The following is a 14634-nucleotide window of genomic DNA, read 5'->3' as shown; positions in this document are numbered from 1 at the left end:
CTTAGATGGGGCAGCTTGGTCGACCTGGACAAGTTGGACGAAGGGCCTGTTTCCATGCTGTATTACTCCACGACTCTGTGTCCTGTGGTTCTTGATTCGCCTACTCTGGGTAAAAGACTGTGCATTCACCCGATCTATTCTCTTCACCCCCTCCAAGCCACTTGCTGCTTTCTTCCTACGTTAGGAAGACCAGTTAGGAAAAGGGGATGTACAACGAGATCTGGGTGTCTTAGTGCATCAGTCGCTGAAAGGAAGCATGCAGGTACAGCAGGCAGTGAAGAAAGCCAATGGAATGTTGGCCTTCATAACAAGAGGAGTTGAGTATAGGAACAAAGAGGTCCTTCTGCAGTTGTATAGGGCCCTAGTGAGACTGCACCTGGAGTACTGTGTGCAGTTTTGGTCTCCAAATTTGAGGAAGGACATTCTTGCTATTGAGGGCGTGCAGCATAGGTTTACTAGGTTAATTCCTGGAATGGCGGGACTGTCATATGTTGAAAGCCTGGAGCGGCTAGGCTTGTATACACTGGAATTTAGAAGGATGAGAGGGGATCTTATCGAAACATATAAAATTATTAAGGGGTTGGACACATTAGAGGCAGGAAACATGTTCCCAATTTGGGGGAGTCCAGAACCAGGGGCCACAGTTTAAGAATAAGGGGTAGGCCATTTAGAACGGAGATGAGGAAAAACCTTTTCAGTCAGAAAGTTGTAAATCTGTGGAATTCACTGCCTCAGAAGGCAGTGGAGGCCAATTCTCTAAATGCATTCAAGAGAGAGCTCGATAGAGCTCTTAAGGATGGTGGAGTCAGGGGGTATGGGGAGAAGGCAGGAATGGGGTACTGATTGAGAATGATCAGCCATGATCACATTGAATGGTGGTGCTGGCTCGAAGGGCCGAATGGCCTACTCCTGCACCTATTGTCTATTGTCTATTGTGTCCGACTGCATTTCCCGTTCCCTCCCACCTACCAGAATCCAGCCATCTCTTGCACCTCCAACGCCTGCTCGTTCCTGGGTTTTGCCTCATCTTATGGAACAGCGCGGGAGACTGATCGAGACAGAGCTAAAACTCCCTGGCACAACACTCAGCTGTAACTGTGTCCACAAACCCACACAAATCTTGTTGATTTGCAGTGAAAGTCTGCCAGAGAGAATGTGTATTTGTCAACATGACACTTTATCACAGCAGCATCTGTCAAGTTACATAAGTGTGCGTAAGATGCAGGGCGGACTCAATTCCATCGCTGTGGATGGTCCCTTTCAACTTGTGCATGTATGTCCACAAATGGGCAATGGCACTAATATCTTGTTATTGAAATAAAGAACTTTGTGCATTCAAAGGAAATGCAGATTTTCTCAATATTCTCATTTCGTGGGATCTGTGCCTGCTTATTGCCCTCTGCTTCTTGCATCTCTCCAATTAATAGTTGCCTAGCAACGCCCTGCATTGTCCTGCAGTCTCCAGTAATGGGAAATGGATTGTCGAGTTCAATGCCTGCACAACGTTGATACCTCACAGATTAAAAACGAAAGATCCACAAGTCTCCGTTCTCACTGTACCAAGGAAACGACTTGCCAGTGAGAGACAACCCATCCTCATGGGCGGCACCGTGGCACAGCGTGAGAGCTGCTGCCTTACAGCGCCAGAGACCAGGGTTCGAACCCGACTACGGGTGCTGTCTGTAAGGAGTTTGCATGCTCTCCCCGTGACCTGCGTGGGTTTTCTTCGGGATAATAGACAATAGACAATAGGTGCAGGAGGAGGCCATTCGGCCCTTCGAGCCAGGACCGCCATTCAATGTGATCATGGCTGATCATTCTCAATCAGTACCCCGTTCCTGCCTTCTCCCCATACCCCCTGACTCCGCTATCCTTAAGAGCTCTATCTAGCTCTCTCTTGAATGCATTCGGAGAATTGGCCTCCACTGCCTTCTGAGGCAGAGAATTCCACAGATTCACAACTCTCTGACTGAAAAAGTTTTTCCTCATCTCAGTTCTAAATGGCCTACCCCTTATTCTTAAACTGTGGCCCCTTGTTCTGGATTCCCCCAACATTGGGAACATGATATCCGGTTTCCTCCCACACTCCAAAGACGTACAGGTTTAATAGACAATAGACAATAGACAATAGGTGCAGGAGTAGGCCATTCAGCCCTTCGAGCCAGCACCGCCATTCAATGCGATCATGGCTGATCACTATCAATCAGTACCCCGTTCCTGCCTTCTCCCCATACCCCCTCACTCCGCTATCCTTAAGAGCTCTATCCAGCTCTCTCTTGAAAGCATCCAACGAACTGGCCTCCACTGCCTTCTGAGGCAGAGAATTCCACACCTTCACCACCCTCTGACTGAAAAAGTTCTTCCTCATCTCCGTTCTAAATGGCCTACCCCTTATTCTCAAACTGTGGCCCCTTGTTCTGGACTCCCCCAACATTGGGAACATGTTATCTGCCTCTAATGTGTCCAATCCCCTAATTATCTTATATGTTTCAATAAGATCCCCCCTCATCCTTCTAAATTCCAGTGTATACAAGCCCAATCGCTCCAGCCTTTCAACATACGACAGTCCCGCCATTCCGGGCTAATTTATGGCTCCGGTAAAATTGCAAATTGTCCCCGGTGTGTGTGGGATGGTTAATGTTAGTGTGCGGAGAACGTTGGTCTGTGTGGGGTCTGTGGGCCGAAGGACCTGTTTCCGCGCTGTATCTCTGAACTAAAAACGAAACCAACAACATACTTAACAACAAAGGCGGCATAGTGGTACAGCTGGTGCTTCTGACCCACCCCCAGCATGGTGTCAGCATGGTGTTGGTGATGAGGAGTCTTCTTTTCAAGTTTCATTTCCAGAATGATTTACACAATTGTGTTCAGGATCCTATTCTCCCTGAACTATTTGTCTCTGTGAATTTGGCACAGTGGCGCAGCTGGTAGAGCTGCTGCCTCACAGCGCCAGAGATCCAGACCTCGGGTGCTGTCTGTGTGGAGTTTGCACATTCTCCCTGTGTTCGCATGGGCTTCCTCCGGGTGCTCCGGTTTCCTCCCACATTCCATAGATGTGTGGGTTTGTAGGTTGATTAGCCTCTGTAAATTGCCCCTGGTGTGCAGGGAGTGGATGAGAAAGTGTGATGACGCAGAACTAGAATGGACAGGTGATGGATGGTTGACGTGGACTCGGTGGGCTGACTCAATTCAATTAATGAATCAAAATGGATGACATTGCTGACAATGCCAGTATTTAATACCCATTCTTCAAAGGCTCTTCGGCCTACCGGGTCCACACCGATCATCGATCTGGTCAGGACCCTCCTTCAGACTGAGACTATCCATATTCTCCACAGCCACTGCCAGGCCCATGAATTACTCCAGCACTTTTATGTAAACCATGACTGTATGGCAAACCAAATTCCACTTATGTTGCAAAACATACTTGGCTAATAAATTACGATTATGATTATGATTATTATTATGATTATGATTAAACCAGCATCAGCATGTTCATTTTTGTAGTGTTTAATGTTCCACATCAAGTGCCGGAGGAACTCATCAGGTCAGGCAGCATCTGTGGAAGCAAAGGACAGATGACATTTCTGATTGGAACCCTACTTCAGACTGATTAGAGGTATTTTTTTGCCCCACCTCTCTTTTTATGCTTTCTCCTCCCTGCTCCAATTAGTTTGAAGAAGGATCCCGACCTGAAACGTCATCTGCCCATTCCCTCTTCAGATGCTGCTTGACATACAGTATAGAAACAGGCCCTTCAGCTCACATTGTCCATGCTGACTAATGATCACCCGTTCACACTAGTTCATCCATTGCTGACACACCAGGGGCCAATTAACCTACAAACCCGCACGTCTTTGGTTCATGGGAGGAAACCAGAGCACACGGAGGAAACCCATACAGTCGAACTCCACACAGACAGCACCCGAGGTCAGGATTGAATCTGGGTGTCCGGCGCTGTGCGGGTGCAGCTCTACCAGCTGCGCCACTGTGCCAAATTCAGGAACATCAAGTTAACGTTGAATAGGGTCCTTACCACAATGGTGGAAATATTTCAGGGAATGGAAGTTGAAAAGGAGCCTCCTTGCCACAGACATCAGGCTGAGGAAGGGAGCATCAGAGGCACCCTGACCAGGACCTTCAGCAGCTACAAATTGCTGATAGAGTAAATCTAGATGGCATGCTAACCTTCCACGTCCACATGAAGACAATAGCTATCAAGACTTAAAGCTATCATCAATCTGTTCCATGTAAAGGGCGGCTCAGCGGTAGAGTTGCTGCCTTACAGCCCCAGAGACTCAAGTTCGATCCTGATAACGGGTGCTGTCTGGAACGGAGTCTGTACGTTCTTCCCGTGACCGCGTGGGTTTTCTCCGGGTGCTCTGGCTTCCTCTCACACTCCAAAGACGTACAGTTTGTAAGTTATTCGTAAATTGTCCCTCGTGTGTCGGATAGTGCTAGCCGACGGGAATCGCTGGTCGGCGCGGACTTGGTGGGCCATAGGGCCTGTTTCCGCGCTATATCTCTAAACTAAACTAAACTAAACTAAAACTACTGACAGCACAAATAGGGAACATCATGCTTTGCTGATCAGTAACATAGAAACATCGAAAATAGGTGCCGGAGGCCATTTGGCCCTTCGAGCCAGCACCGCCATTCATTGTGATCATGGCTGATCATCCACAATCTGTAACCCGTGCCTGCCTTCTCCCCAAATCCCTTGATTCCGCTAGCCCCTAGAGCTCTATCTAACTCTCTTTAAAATTCATCCAGTGAATTGGCCTCTACTGCCTTCTGTGTGCAGAGAATTCCACAAATTCACAACTCTCTGGGTGAAAAAGCTTTTTCTCATCGCAGTTTTAAATGGCCTCCCCTTTGTTCTTAGACTGTGGCCCCTGGTTCTGGACTCCCCCAACATTGGCAGCATTTTTCCTGCATCTAGCTTATAATTTTATACGTTTCTATAAGATCCCCTCTTATCCTTCTAAATTCCAGTGAATACAAGCCCAGTCTGTCCCTCCTGCTCTTTCCCTCTCCCTCTTGCAAGCACGCTTGCTTGCTTTGATGGGCCCCATATCTGAGGAAGGATGTGCTGGCTCTGGAGAGGGTCCAGAGGAGGTTTACAAGAATGATCCCAGGAATGAGTGGGTTAACATATGATGAGCGTTTGTAGACACTGGGCCTGTACTCGCTGGAGTTTAGAAGAATGAGGGGGGACCTCATTGAAACTTACAGAATTGTGAAAGGCTTGTGGAGAGGATGTTTCCACTAGTGGGAGAGTCTAGGACTAGAGATTATCGTCTCAGAATTAAAGGACGTTCTTTTAGGAAGGAGATGAGGAGAAATTTCTTTAAGTCAGAGGGTGGTGAATCTGTGGAATTCTTTGCCACAGAAGGCTGCAGAGGCCAAGTCAGTGGATATTTTTAAGGCAGATTTAGAGAGATTCTTGATTAGTAACAGGTGTCAGAGGTTATGAGGAGAAGGCAGGAGAATGGGGTTGGGAGGGAGAGATAGATCAGCCATGATTGAATGGTGGAGTAGTCTTGATGGGCCGAAAGGCCTAATTCTACTCCTATTCCTTATGACCTTATAAAAGAACGTACAAACCCCACACAGACAGATGAGGTCAGGGGTCAACCCGGGTCTCTGGCGCTGTGAGGCAGCAACTCTACCGCTGCGCCACAGTGCCTCCGCTGAAAGGTCAGAGACCCGAGATGTTTTTGTCTCTCCACAGAACCTGCCCAATATGTTCTGCCTTTTCTCAAAATGTTTAATTCCGAATGCCTGCAGCCTTTTGTGTTTTTTTTCAGACAAAAATTCTAATCTGCGGCCCTGTAATTGCTGCATGTGCTCCAGTCACATCTGGAGACAATGTGGGCCCAGTGAGTTCACTGGTGAGTCCCCGACATTCACACTGGCTTCGTCCCTGACTCCCAGAAGAGGTAATTAAGCTTTTGTTTCAGTTTGGTCAGACAGAATAAAAGAAGAAAACGGTTCCACACAGGTTGTCTATTTGTTTTGCCCCACTGTTACAAGTTCTACTTTGGGACTAGCAGGGATTCTAAATGATGCACAATTAAAATTCAGCCAGGAAACAAGATATCTGGGGGGGGGGGGGGGGGGGAAACAGACCAATGTCACTTCAAGTTTATGTAACGGTGGAAAAAAATAAAATAAATTAACTGGTGGATGGATGTAGCTTTAATCCATGCAGATAACGCTTAATTTCCAACCATTCAGCCTCAAATATAAAGGATAATTATTGTGCTTTGTAAGATATTAAAACCATCTTTCTCTGTTAATGCAGTTTACTACTGGCCATTATGACCCTTTAATATTCAAAAAATATTCCGGTTCTGCTGTGGGATTCGGTCTCCTAGGAAACAAATTTGATGCATGGACCCTTGAAACATGAGGTAAAATGGAGGCTGTCCTATGAGGGGAAAGAATTGTTTCACTTCCATGCAGCTGGTGGCAGCGAGGGTTGTTTGATGCCTGTAGTGATTGTCTCCGCACTTCGCAAGCTGGTACAGAGCGCAAGGAGGTTTAGCTGACTCTGCATCCACCCACAGTGGAGTTGCCAGGAGCTGAGAGCAGTCAAATCTCCAGCGGTTTACAGCACAGACCGCTAAAGGACACATTAAAGGACAGGGAACCCTACCGATGGGTTTTGGCAGCATGGTGGGCAGCACAACAGTCGGTGCCTTACGGCGCCAGAGACCCGGGTTAGATCCTGACTACGGGTGCCGTCTGCAATGGAGTTTGTACCTCCTCCCTGTGACCGCGTGGGTTTTCTCCGGGTGCTCCGGTTTCTTTCCACATTCCAAAGACATACAGGTTTGTAGGTTATTTGGCTTTGGTAAAATTGTCCCTAATGTGTAGGATAGTGCTAGTGTGCGGGGATCGCTGGTCGGTGCGGACTTGGTGGGCAGAAGGGCCTGTTTCCGCGCTGTATATCTAAACTAAACTAAAAACTAAATCAGATGTTTCCCACGTATATAATGCCTGGTGTTCACCAATGTCCATTGGTAAATGAAAATCAAAAGTGGCGAAGATAGACACAAAGCGCTGGAGTAACTCAGCAGGTCAGGTAGCATCTCTGGAGAACATGGATAGGTAGACACAAAGCGCTGGAGTAACTCAGCAGGTCAGGTGGCATCTCTGGAGAACATGGAGAGGTGACATTTCGAGCCAGAACCCGGCTTCACACAGAGTCTAGGGGGGAAGGGAGGCAGATATGATAGGAATGGAAGGCATTGCCAAGCGTGGTTGTGGGGGCTTATACAATAGGAGCATTTAAGAGGCTTTTAGAAAGGCACATAGACATGCAGAGAATGGAGGGTGATGGATCATGTTCATGCTGATGAGATTAGTTTATCTGGGCAATTCAAAACTAAACTCCGGTTTCCTCCCAAATTCCAAAGACGTGCAGGTCTGAACATTGATTGGCATCTGTAAATTGTCCCAGTGTGTAGGATAGAACTAGTAATCATTGGTCGGCGTAGACTCAAGTGAAGTCAAGTTTATTTGTCACATACACATACACGATGTGCAGTGAAATGAAAGTGGCAATGCCTGCGGATTGTGCAAAAAAAGAATTACAGTTACATATAAATAAAGTTAATAAAGTTACTATAGTGTAGACAAAATTTAGTCTCTAGAGTTATAAAAGTTGACAGTCCTGATGGCCCGTGGGAAGAAACTCCATCTCATCCTCTCCGTTTTCACAGCGTGACAGCGGAGGCGTTTGCCTGACCGTAGCATCTGGAACAGTCCGTTACTTGGGTGGCAGGGGTCCCTCATAATCTTGCTTGCTCTGGATCTGCACCTCCTGATGTATAGGTCCTGCAGGGGGACGAGTGTAGTTCCCATGGTGCGTTCTGCCGAACGCACTACTCTCTGCAGGGCCATCCTGTCCTGGGCAGAGCTGTTCCCAAACCAGTCTGTAATGTTGCCGGACAGGATGCTCTCTACAGCCCCAGAGTAGAAGCAATGAAGGATCCTCAGAGTGGGCAAAGGGTCTGTTTTCAAGCTGTATCGCTAAAACTAAACTAAACACAACTACTCTACACTAATCACCTCTGTTTAGTTTAGTTTAGTCTAGTTCAGTTTAGAGATGCAGGTCAGAAACAGGTCCTTTGGCCCACCGGGTCCGCACCAACCATTGATCCCTGCACACATTAACGCTATCCTACACACACTGGGGACAATTTTTACATTTACCAAGCCAATTAACTGGCTTGGTAAATACCTGTACATCTTTGGAGGAATCTGAAGATCTCGGAGAAAACCCACACAGATCACAGGTAGAACGTACAAACTCCGTACAGACAGCACCCGTAGTCGGGAACAAACCCGGGTCTCTGGCGCTGCATTCGCTGTAAGGCAGCAACTCTACTGCTGCGCCCCCGTGCCGCCTATATATAATCCCAAAGATTCATGACCCTCAGACAGAAGAAACTCCTCTTCTTAGTTCTAAGTGATTAGAAACATAGAAACATAGAAAATAGGTGCAGGAGTAGGCCATTCGGCCCTTCGAGCCTGCACCGCCATTCAATATGATCATGGCTGATCATCCAGCTCAGTAACCTGTACCTGCCTTCTCTCCATACCCACTGATCCCTTTAACCACAAGGGCCACATCTAACTCCCTCTTAAATATAGCCAATGAACCGACCTCAACTACCTTCTGTGGCAGAGAATTCCACAGACTCACCACTCTCTGTGTGAAGAAATGTTTTCTCATCTCGGTCCTAAAAGACTTCCCCCTTATCCTTAAGCTGTGACCCCTGGTTCTGGACTTCCCCAACATCGGGAACAATCTTCCCGCATCTAGCCTCTCCAACCCCTTAAGAATGTAATATGTTTCAATAAGATCCCCCCTCAGTCTTCTAAATTCCAGCGAGTATAAGCCTAGTCTATCCAGTCTTTCTTCATATGAAAGTCATTGACGTTTTGTACTGAGACCATGCCTGCTAGTTCTTGTAACTCCCTTTGGGAGAACATCCAGACTAATCTCTGTCCTCTCAAGCCCTCTCATTCATTCACACTCCAGATAGTGCCTTCATGTGTTATTTGTCAAGGGAATGAGCCGGCGTTCCCAATGCTGAAGATAGCAGAACATAAGCTCAATGAAAAACACATTGAGTACATCCCTCTGGCAGTGTCGTGTCAGTGGACAATAAAGTTGGAATAAAATCACATGGTGGATCACTGCAATGTTTAGCCATTAGGGATTGGACCCTCAGGGTTAGCATTTAAGAGGCTTTTAGATTTACACATGGATAGTCAGGGAATGGAGAGATATGGATCATGTACAGGCAGAGGAGTTGAGTTTAATTTGACATCATGTTCGGCACAGATATTGTGGGTCCCTGTGCTACACTGTTCTATGTTCCGTTCTATGAATGCTGTTCGTGTGCTATCATTGACCATAGCAAGATCATTCATTTTGGGAGGTTAGAGCAGCATACAACACGGAAACAGGCCCTTTGGCCCAACTCGTCCTTGCCAACCAATATGCCCCATCTAAGGTAGTTCCAGTTGGCCGATATCCCTCTATGAAGAAAGGTCTCGACCCGAAACATCACCCATTCCTTCTCTCCTGAGATGCTGCCTGACCTGCTGAGTTACTCCAGCATTTTGTGAATAAATACCTTCGATTTGTACCAGCATCTGCAGTTATTTTCTTACAGTGAGGCAGTTATTTTCCTCCCCATGCATGTGTCCAGATGTCTTTTACATCTTGTTTTTGTACCTGCCTCATTACTTCCTTTGGCAGCGCGTTCCACACAGCCACCACCCTCTGTGTGAAAAAGTTGTCTATTAAATCGTTCTCCTCTCAAACCTTTGCCCAGTTCTTGATTCCCTAACACTGGGAAAAAAAGATTGTGCAATTTAGGTCTTAGAAGACCATGGAACGGCATAGATCTCTTTACCAAAGTAGTTAAGGTGATAATAATGATTGAATTTATCTAATTATTATTCATTATGATTTATTGTATCTTTTTGGTTTATTATGTGTTATCTTAAAGTATTGTGTTTACAGATCCGTTATGCTGCTGCAAATAAGAATTTCATTGTTCCATTGTTGGTATATATTACAATTGAACACTTGACTCGTGAACCAGAACATGTTCTCTTCATAAGAACATAGAAAACGTGATTAGTACGGGTTTAGTTTAGTTTAGTTTATTGCCATGTGTAACGAGGTACAGTGAAAAGCTTTTGTTGCGTGCTAAGCAGTCAGTGGAAAGACAATACATGATTGCAATCCAGCCTTTCTCAGTATATACTGTAGATACACCATAAATGGAATAACGTTTAGTGCAAGATAAAGCCAGGGGTGCCAAGGGTTATGGGAAGAAGGCCGGAGAATGCGACTGAGAGGGAAAGATAGATCAGCCATGATTGAATGGCGGAGTAGACTTGATGGGCTGAATGGCCTCATTCTACTCCTATCTCTGATGGACTTCTTTAGACAGCTCGTGTACCCCACCGGCCTCTGTCTGAAAAGAGGGCCCATTTAGTTGTCTGAAGGAGAGCCCGGACTCGGAAAGTCACCTATCCATGTTCTTCAGAGATGCTTCCTGACCCACAGAGTTACTCCAGCACTTTGTCTGTCTTTTTTTGTAAACCATAATGACACTTTAATGTTTGAAAATATTCTGGTTTTGTTTCTACTAGTGGGAGAACCTAGGACCAGAGGCCACAGCCTCAGAATAAAAGGATGTACCTTCAGAAAGGAGATGAGGAGGATTTTCTTTGATCAGAGGGTGGTGAATCTGTGGGATTCACTGCCACAAACGGCTGTGGAGGCCGTATCAATGGATGTTTTTAAGGCAGAGATTGACAGATTCATGATTAGTCCGGGTGTCAGGGGTTATGGGGGGAAGGCCGGAGAATGGGGTTGAGAGGGAAAGATAGATCAGCCATGATTGAATGGCGGAGTAGACTTGATGGGCTGAATGACCTAATTCTGCTCCTAGAACTTATTAACTTATGGTTCTGCTATGTAAAATCTGCCGTGGTTCCATCAGCCACGAATGTTAACACAGGTTTGAGGGTTTAATGCCTCCAAATTCTGTGTTCCTATCCGGCAAAAATGATTTCTAGGACAGTTAAGGTAGGGGGGAGATAATGCGGTCCCACAACTACCTTCAAAGTAATTTGAAATGGCCAGGAGTTTTCCGTTCTATCAGCACAAAAATCTTAATTCAAAAGGTCATTAGTGATAGGAGTAGAATTCGGCAATTCGGCCCATCAAGTCTACCCCGCCATTCAGTCATGGCTGATCTATCCCTCCCTCCTAACCCCATTCTCCTGCCTTCTGCCCATAACTTCTGACACCCGTACTAATCAAGAATCTATCTATCTCTGCCTTAAAAATTATCCACTGACTTGGCCTTCTGTGGTAAAAATTCCACAGATTCACCACACTCTGACTAAATAAATTTCTCCTCATCTCCTTCCTAAAAGAACGGCCTTTAGTTCTGAGGCTATGAGCTCTAGTCCTTGACTCTCCCACTAGTGGAAACATCCTCTCCACATCCACTCTATCCAAGCTTTTCAGTATTCTGTATGTTTCAATGAGGTCCTTATTCTTCTAAACTCCAGCGAGTGGAGGCCCAGTGCCGTTAAATGCTCATCATAGGTTAACCTACTCATTCCTACTCAATTCACCAACCTGTGCAACCACACATTTATTTCAGGAACCCATTCTGCAAAGTCAAGGTTGGAACTGTATTAGAAAAATAGAACAGTGTAGCATAGGAACAGACACTTCGATCCACAATGTCCTGCTGCCAAGTTAAATTGCTCTCATCTGCCTGTACGTGACACAAATTCTCTGCATTTCCATGTGCCCTACGGATAGAGTCATACAGTGTGGAAACAGGCCCTTCAGCCCAACTTGCACACACCAACTAAGAACTGAGATGAGGAAAAACTTTTTCAGTCAGAGAGTTGTGAATCTGTGGAATTCTCTGCCTCAGAAGGCAGTGGAGGCCAATTCCCCGAATGCATTCAAGAGAGAGCTAGATAGAGCTCTTAAGGATAGGGGGTATGGGGAGAAGGCAGGAACGGGGTACTGATTGAGAATGATCAGCCATGATCACATTGAATGGCGGTGCTGGCTCGAAGGGCCGAATGGCCTACTCCTGCACCTATCGTCTATTGTCTATTGTCCAACCAACATGAACAATCTACACTAGTCCCACCTGCCTGCGTTCAGCCCATAACCCTCTAAACCTGTCCTATCCATATACCTGTCTACATGCTTCAACAGTAACTGCCTCAACTACCCCCTCCGGCAGCTCGTTCCATATACCCATCACTGTGTGAAAAAGTTGTCCCTCAGGTTCATATTAAATCTTGCCCCTCTCATTTTAAATCTATGCAATTGGGCTACTCTGGGTAAAATTACATTCACCCTATCTATTCCCCTCATGATCTTATTACATCTCTATAAAATCACGCCTCAACCTCTCGCGCTGCAAGGAACAAAGTAGTATTCTGCCCAGTCACTCCCGAGAGCCATGGCCCTTGAGTCTTGGCAACATTCAGACTGTTCCACCATTTAATAAGATCAGGATGATGCAATTGAGCTTCCCATTCCCATTTATCTTGATTACCTTCCACCTTTTGCTTCTTAGAAATCTAATCTTCATAGGCTTTGGCTCACTAACCTTTTTGGTAGAGAGTTCAAAAGATTCACAACCCACAGCGAAGAAATGAAAATCTCTTCATCTCTGTCTTAACTCGGTGTAGGAATAGGCCAGTGGTGATACAGGGAACTGCAGATACTGGTTTACAAATAAAACGACATAAAGTGCTGAAGTAACTCAGTATGTCAAAGTTTAAAGGAGATGTGCGGGGCCAGTTTTTTTTACACAGAGGGTGGTGAGCAAAGATACTAGAGGAGCAAGATGAACCACTCCGTTAAAAACCGCCTATACTGAAGTGTAGTACGCAAAGGAGCGTAACGTCCGCCATTTTAGTAGGCAAAACCCACCGTTCGCTATGCCGCTCACAGTGTAATCAGTGTTTTGAGGGAACAGTATGTGTGATGATACCATAAAAATGCAGAATATATCTCATCTATCAATTCGCAGATTTTTGTTATTTTTCTTTTAAAACGTTTCTGCAAGTTTCTGCCTACTAAAATGGTGCCATGACATACTACGGTGTTTAGGGTCGAGTGGTCTATCTTGCTCTGCTCTATTATCTTTGGTGGTGAGTGCCTGGAACATGCAGATATGGGTGGTGGTTGAGGAAGATACGTTTGTGGCATTTAAAAGACATTTGGGTAGGCATATGGTTGTGCAGGGATTGGAAGGATATGGATTATGGGCCGGTAGATAAGTGATGGCCTCGGCATCATGTTCGGCACAGACATTGTGGGCCGAAGGGCCAGTGCTTGTGCTGTACTGTTCTATGTTCTATGTCACACAGCATCTCTGTAGAACATGGATAGGTGATGTTTCGGGATCGGGAACCTTCTTCAGAGTGTTGAAGAATGGTGCCGACCCTAAAAATCATCTTCAGTGAAAGGCATCAGGTGCCGCCAGACCCGCTGAGTTACTCCAGCACTTTGTGTCTTTTTTTGCAGGAAGAGGCCATTCAGCCCTTCATGTCTGTGCTAGTCACACTTTCCCTCTGTGCATGGTATGGACCTCATTTGTTCATAAGTCCATACAGGAGCAGAATTAGGCCATTCGGCCCATCAATTCTACTCCGCCGTTCAATCATGGCTGATCTGTCTTTCCCTCTCAACCCTTCTCCTGCCTTCTCCCCACAACCCCTGACACCCTTACTAATCAAGAATCTGTTAATCTCAGCCTTAAAACATCAATTGACTTGCCCTCCACAGCACCTAGCTTGTTTCTCTTTGACTTTCTTGAAACTTGTTTCCTTACAACTGTATAAAAACAAAAACCTGACATACACAAACAAAATAAATATGCAAGAGTGCAGTCATCAGAGGGGGGTGTCACGGTACTGAAAATGGTTTGTTTGTTTGGTACCATTATTTCTTATCAGCTAAACAGGAAGCTAAGTCAATCCAACTTTCATTGAGTGGACCACTCTGACTCAGAACAAAGCAACTCAGGGGTGCTTCCCAACCACAAAATGTCACACATTAAATTGCCTGATTTGCACAGAGCCAGGATTGCATGAGAGGAGGTTCTAGGGGGGAGGGTGAGGGAGGTGAGAAGGAGGGTGAGACCGAGAGAGAGAGATGTGTCAAACATGACTCACCTCCACAGCTTCCAGGATCTGTTTCACAGCATGAGCTGCATCCCGCTCACTGTAATATCCTTTCTCCACAATCCTGGGGAATTCAAACAAAAATAATTTGCAAAACAACGTCCTCTTAGCAAAGTTTCTGAATTTTGTTATTGAATGCAATGGGCAGCAAGGCGATCAAGGCGGCCATCTTTGGATTCTGATCGTGACATCTTCATCCGTGTGCTCTGCACAAAAAATGTGTAGCTCCACTTCAGTTGCTCCCGTGACCCTAAGAAGAGACCATTCAGCCCTTCATGCCTGTGCTGGTCATTCACAAAGTTTTGCACTGTTTGTTTATTATTACTGTCACGTGTACCTAGATAAAACCTATTGTTTGCGTGTCGT

At 45.9% G+C, this 14634-nt stretch overlaps 1 protein-coding gene across 1 annotated transcript in view; it reads right to left on the bottom strand.

Annotated features, from left to right (window-relative positions):
- The window catches only part of LOC144607027 (calcium/calmodulin-dependent protein kinase type IV-like), a 149382-nt gene that overhangs the window by 32107 nt on the left and 102641 nt on the right, over positions 1-14634 (bottom strand). Inside the window, exon 6 of the mRNA XM_078423577.1 lies at positions 14260-14332. Coding sequence (XP_078279703.1) covers positions 14260-14332 — 73 coding nt within the window. The remainder of the gene's footprint in view (positions 1-14259; positions 14333-14634) is intronic.

The sequence above is a fragment of the Rhinoraja longicauda genome, chromosome 28, assembly GCF_053455715.1.
Source record: "Rhinoraja longicauda isolate Sanriku21f chromosome 28, sRhiLon1.1, whole genome shotgun sequence".
In the NCBI taxonomy this organism is placed as follows: Eukaryota; Metazoa; Chordata; class Chondrichthyes; order Rajiformes; family Arhynchobatidae; genus Rhinoraja; species Rhinoraja longicauda.
This window is presented reverse-complemented; position numbering and strand designations above follow the sequence as displayed.